This window comes from Cryptotermes secundus, unplaced genomic scaffold (genome assembly GCF_002891405.2).
Source record: "Cryptotermes secundus unplaced genomic scaffold, Csec_1.0 scaffold812, whole genome shotgun sequence".
NCBI classification, from domain to species: domain Eukaryota; kingdom Metazoa; phylum Arthropoda; class Insecta; order Blattodea; family Kalotermitidae; genus Cryptotermes; species Cryptotermes secundus.
Genome location: NW_019731993.1, coordinates 332,459 through 338,435, shown reverse-complemented (window position 1 = coordinate 338,435; position 5,977 = coordinate 332,459). Strand labels below are relative to the sequence as shown.

General features: G+C 39.6%; 1 protein-coding gene across 1 annotated transcript in view; it reads right to left on the bottom strand.

Moving 5' to 3' along the window:
• Positions 1–1,410: 1,410 nt before the first annotated feature.
• The window catches only part of LOC111867464 (ubiquilin-2), a 19,853-nt gene continuing 15,286 nt past the window's right edge, over positions 1,411–5,977 (bottom strand). Inside the window, exons 9-10 of the mRNA XM_023857357.2 lie at positions 3,278–3,395; positions 1,411–2,138 (exon numbers count right to left, since the gene is read on the bottom strand). Of these exons, the coding sequence (XP_023713125.1) occupies positions 2,062–2,138; positions 3,278–3,395 (195 nt within the window). The 3' untranslated portion in view covers positions 1,411–2,061. The remainder of the gene's footprint in view (positions 2,139–3,277; positions 3,396–5,977) is intronic.

Genomic DNA, 5,977 nt, shown 5'->3' with positions numbered 1-5,977 from the left:
GAATAATTTTCTGTGTGATGCAACAGTAGTGAATAGTACAGTGCATTCTTTTTTGTTGACATGAAAAATGGAATTCATTGCAGAAATCTCACTGAGAGCTGACTATACTCATAAAAAAGTGACTATTATTAAGGAACAGTCCTTTCTGACATATCTAACTTCACTCCATTTGCTTACACTATATGAAAGGCGGGTTACACAATGTCCATCTTGGTTTAAATATATCTGCCAGTGAAACATATAGAAACAAGTAAAACTGCTTTAATGCACTGAAAGGGAAGGAGATATAATACAAGTGTGCCTTAGCTGACAAAAACAAATGGCCTCTTCCTTCTAAATATCCATTTTGTGAAAGAGAAATTAAAATACATCAGTAAGATAACAAATCTGGAAATGTATCTTTTTTTTAACAAAGCGGGCAGCCTACTGCATCAAGGGGCACAATGAAAAAGGAATGCACTTTACATGTCATTTTATTAAATTACCGTATTCACTCAATTGAAAGGCAATCTCTCCCTGTTACTAGGCCTGTTTATTCCATATTTAAGAGTAACAATCAATAAGGCTGCTGGTCATGAAACTCCATCTCAAACATTCTTTCCTGACAAGTACACTATATATATATATAACAAACTCTGTGGCCCCTAGTCCGCAAGCGAACTATACTGACCAAGCGACCGCCGGTTGTCGGCGAAGTTAGTGCCAACTTTTGTGGATAGAGGGTGTCGCGTGGTCAGTGCAACGGATCCCCACGGCCGTTAATTTCGGTTTTCTAAACGGGACACTATATATATATAAACCATAAAAACCTTTATTTATATTGCAATGAGAAGGCATGTGGAATTTCACTGCATGCATTTGACAAAAGAGAGTTTTCACCTTAAATGTGACTTGCAAATGAGCAAATACGGTTGTCAGTCCTGCTAAATTATTATGAAACTATGAAGGCAGGATCTGTAAGGGCTTCTAATGAAATTCATTGGTTTCTGGGGTGCTATTCAGTATCAATGATTTACAATTTGGTCCTAGTTTTACATATTAACCTGTAGAGAAGCAGTCATCATACTGCAATATTAGCCATGTCTCATGTCCATAAAATGCACCTAAGTGTTCAATCATGTTGCCATAAAAACTAAAAATAGGCAAGAATCTTGAACAGTGTCACTGTTGGCCTCAAAAGTTTTCCCAGACTCTAAAGCAGTACTGTTTTCTTTTTACTGTGATGGCATCACCAAATATTTATGCATTTACACAGCAAATCTAATGTTTAGGTGAACTGGAAAATAAAAACATGGTACAACAGCACAGCTGGCAACCAGTTATATAATAGTCTGAAGATACATCTGCAGAAATTTTATCTATGGATTTGGTTGTTATGAATGGCATATGTCTTTTGCCTTATTCTTCTTCTTTTTTTGGAACACAAAATTAATTTATATAGATTATATTAAGTGGTAAGTGGACTATGCTGTTTTGTTGTACACATAAATTTTTGTCTCAAATGGTTTTAAGGATTGAGATAATGACATGTCAGATGTATCTTTGTAATTAATTAACATTACAAATTACAAAGATATGTCTGACATCCCATTATCTTAATTCCCTTAAACCATTTTTAGACTAACATTTATATGTACAACAAACAGCATAGTCCATTTGCCACTACACATCACTCGCCAAATACAAAATGTTCAAAATGATCTGGACTTAAGAGCGAATCATAACAGAAACCTTCCAAATTAATGCGAGTATGATGATTACCATGGGACAAAAACTACCAATTCCAGGGTCATACCACTGAAAATGGGTGACAGTTGGCAAACCCTGGATGCTATAAATTTCTTCTTCTATTGACTATAAATAAATTTTCAACAAACATCAATACCGAATAGCAACCCTGTTTATTATCCAAGAAAGGGGTAAGCAATTCAGCTGTTGTTCAAAACCAACTTTATCATTACATACAGCAGCAGCGGCCTCCTGTCTGCATGTGGAAGTAGCCCATTTAATTAATATACAGAAATCAATGGAAACAGTGTTCTCATTAGCAAGGGAGTGTTGTTAGCTTTGCGACATCTGCCTGCTCTGCAGCAACCTCTCTACTGCAGCATTGATGTCACCAAATGTTGCAATCAGAGCTGGGGGAGAAAAAAGTACACAAGGTAAGTTCTGGAGGCATGATATAGAACAGTAGTTCTTAAAGGCAGTCATCAGCATTCTTCTGTGAGGCTACAGAATTTAGCCTTTTGTTCATACAACGCACTAAAACTAAGAGTTCATTCTAACTGCACTGCAAACAATTAATGAATATGTTAAAGAGTTACTAATCTCAGCTCCAAAAACTTAGCACATAAGCATAAAACATATTTTTCCATAGTTGTACAAATTTAATACAATGGTAATCTAGAAATTGAGCCAGTTAAATCAATTGGATACCCTCAAGTCCTAGTGACAAAGTGTTTTCACAAAATAATAAATACGTTATTTAATTACTGGTTCATTATTTGAAACAGTAATAGTTTCACCATCCTGTCAATAACTACATTAATCAAGTTTCTATACTGAAGTACTTAATATTTCCAGTGTAACAGTCTCAATAGTATATATATTGCATATAATGTTCTTATATAAAGTATAGTAAAGGCAGGCCGCGCCATAGCTCAAGCGGTTAGTCGCTGGCTTCCCGATTCGATCCAGGGTCTGGTCAAGTGGGATTTGTGGCGGACAAAGTGGTGCTGGGGCAGGTTTTCTCCGACTACTTCGGTTTCCCTGCCAATCTTCATTCCACCAATTGCTCCACAATCACCCTCACCTACCATCTGGGGCTGGTACAACAGGCCAGAAGTAGCTGCAGTACAAGGGACTTAGACCCACCCCACTAGCAAAAAGAAAAAAAAAGTAAAGGTATCCCTCTAACAGACTGTGGATGCCCATAGGGCTGTGAGATGTTGAGGCTCCACAGTTTCTAGACAACTGGTTCACAGATGGCGCTGAGGTTGTCAGCCTTATGCACTGGCTGCCCTTTACCCCAGGAACATTCCTGGTACTCATTTCTGTTAGAGGCTGAGTCGACCCCAGGGCCACAGTGCGTCTGGAAGGATTAGGTAAATTGAAAAAATCCACCTCATTTGGATTCGATCCTGCGACCTTCCAGCTTGTAGCATAGTGTCTCAACCAACTACACTACCATGTGCCTATATAATAGCAACATAAACTGTAATTGCTTATAAACAGAAAATTTTCCACAACACTTTGCCCATATCCTACTATATTTTACCTTGAAGGTTTGCATCCCTGTTCACAAAACCCATTGCCGTAAGCTGCTCAAGCTGAGCATGGTATCTCTCTTCTGGTGGCTGGTTATTGGCTCCACTTTGAGCAGACATGCTGGAAATCTGTAAAGTATACCACTATAAGTCATAACACATATACACTGTACATCACACTTGAATGGGTAATGCTCTTGCTTCATATTCGGGAGGTCCAGAGTTAAAATGTGTATTTAGATATCACTCATCCTAAGATTTTCTGTGCTGTTCCTCAGCTCCTCCAGGCAAACACTGGAATAGTACTTCAAATTATACCACTACCACTACTTTCCACATAATTTCCAATTCATTATGCACTGCTTATACCACCACCGCCGCCAACTCCATGTCCTGTAGTCCGCAAGTGAACTATGCCGACCAAGCAACCGCTGCTTTCTGCGAAGTTAGTGCCAACTTTCAACGGATAGAGGGGGTCACATGGTCAACACAACAGATTTCCACGGCCATTAATCTCGGTTTTCTAGACCAGAGCTGCTATTTCCTTGAAACAGCTCCTCAATTATCCTCACGAGGCTGGGTGGATGCCGTTCCAGGCCCAGTACTTCTCAGAAAATTTGGTAGCGCCAGGAATTGAACCAGGGGCCTCTGGATCTGTAGCCAGGAACTCTGACCACTAGACCACAGAGGTGGCTGATCATCCTATCACTTGACACTATATACCCTGATCTACTAACAGCCTTATTACATATGAGGGGGGACCCAAAAATAACCGGAAATGACCTGTTGCACGCGCATGCTTTGTAGTTACGAGTTGTGCTGCTAGGTGGTGTTAGCTGGGGGTCTCCCGCGACTGTTAGTGAGCTGGCGTCAGTCTGAGTTAAGTGGTTTGTCTGTGATGTTCTGTTGTGTGCGTTCCTGTTTCAACCCTTTGGCGATTAGTGAGATGGCCGACCAGAAGGAACAAAGAGTGTGCATGAAATTGATGAAGATCGTCGAAAGACCATTGACCAACTTTCTGAGGAAACGAACATCTCATGGAGCACGGTCCAGCGAATTTTAACCGAAGGTTTGCACATGAGACGGGTGTCTGCAAAATTTGTTCCTCGCTTGCTAGGAGATGACCAAAGAGAAAACTGCGTGAATGTTTGCCGCGACTTGAAGAGTGAAGTGCAGTTTTCCCTAACAGAAATCAAAATTTCACGCACACTCTTTGTTCCTTCTGGTCGGCCATCTCACTAATCGCCAAAGGGTTGAAACAGGAACGCACACAACAGAGCACCACAGACAAACCACTTAACTCAGACTGACGCCAGCTCAGTAACAGTCGCGGGAGACCCCCAGCTAACACCACCTAGCAGCACAACTCGTAACTACAAAGCATGCGCGCGCAACAGGTTGTTTCCGGTTATTTTTGGGTCCCCCTTCGTAAACTGTAAATAAATTACACAGTCACACACAAGACAGGAAAAATATTGTACCTATGCAAATACATACATTAACTGTGAAATGTGATTCATGTCTTACAGTAGGATCTATAATTTGGATCATTAACAATCAAGAAACCTGAATGTCTACTGCTGCAATGGTTTGTCTGGAACGAAAATACAAAGTAATGGTATATAAAGACTTGTGTTTAAATGCGTAATGCGTGATTACAAACTGAGCAATACACCACTGTACAGCCCGGGTATTTAGAAGTGACAGTCCAGGAAAAGATGCGCAGTGGATGGGCAGGTCCATTCATGAAAGTTGAGGGGTGTTGTGATCAGTCATTCATTTGTTTTCAGTGCGAACAGACATCTCAAGTTCAGTTAAAAGCATTCTTCCTTGTACAGTCAAGTTAAAAAGTTTTGACTCTTGGAGTCGCATTTGAGTGTATTATTCTCTATTTACTGTATTAATATTTTATTTTATTGTTTATTTTTATTCATTGATTTTCTTTTTTGTTTATTTATATTTGTACATTTTTCTATCTCCTTTAACATGAAGTAAATTGAGTGGAAAAGTGTTGCATTCACAATCAAGAGAAACTGTTAGTAATGTATATAAGTATATGAAAGAGGCTGGGCCAACAATTACAGTGAAGAACATAGGAGTGGAAGTAGCAAAGGCAACAGGAGTATCAGAAAGTAGTGTCAGAAGAATAATAAGAGAAACAAAAAATATCTAATCTGGGGCTTCCACTTTCTTTTCGACACCCCATAAAGAAAGATCTAGGAAATCTCCACTAGCCACTTTGGACGACTTTAACGAGTCTGTGGTGCGAAGAACAATTAACGACTTCTACATAGTTGAAAAACAGAGAGCTACCCTGAAAAAAAGTTCAGGAAAAGTTCAAGAAAACGTGAGATTTTCAGGGATGCATCTCCACATTAAAGAAAATTATTTTGAAACTGGTGTTCCACTGAAAGAAAACAAAAAATAATCAGCAGATACTGGTGGAACGCTATAATATCAGATAAAAACGTCTTCAGTATTTGCAGCAAATTAAAGAATACAGGGAAGAGGGCCACCCAATCATCTACATGGATGAAACCTATATTCATTCATCGCACACCACCCCATATGCATGGAGTGATAGATCCATCCAGGGATTATTTTCCCCCCCGTGTCCAAAGGCCAACAGCTCATTGTTATCCATGCAGGGGGAGAGCAACGTTTTATCCCCAATGCCTATGTCCGCTTCAAATCCCACAAAAAAAAAAAAA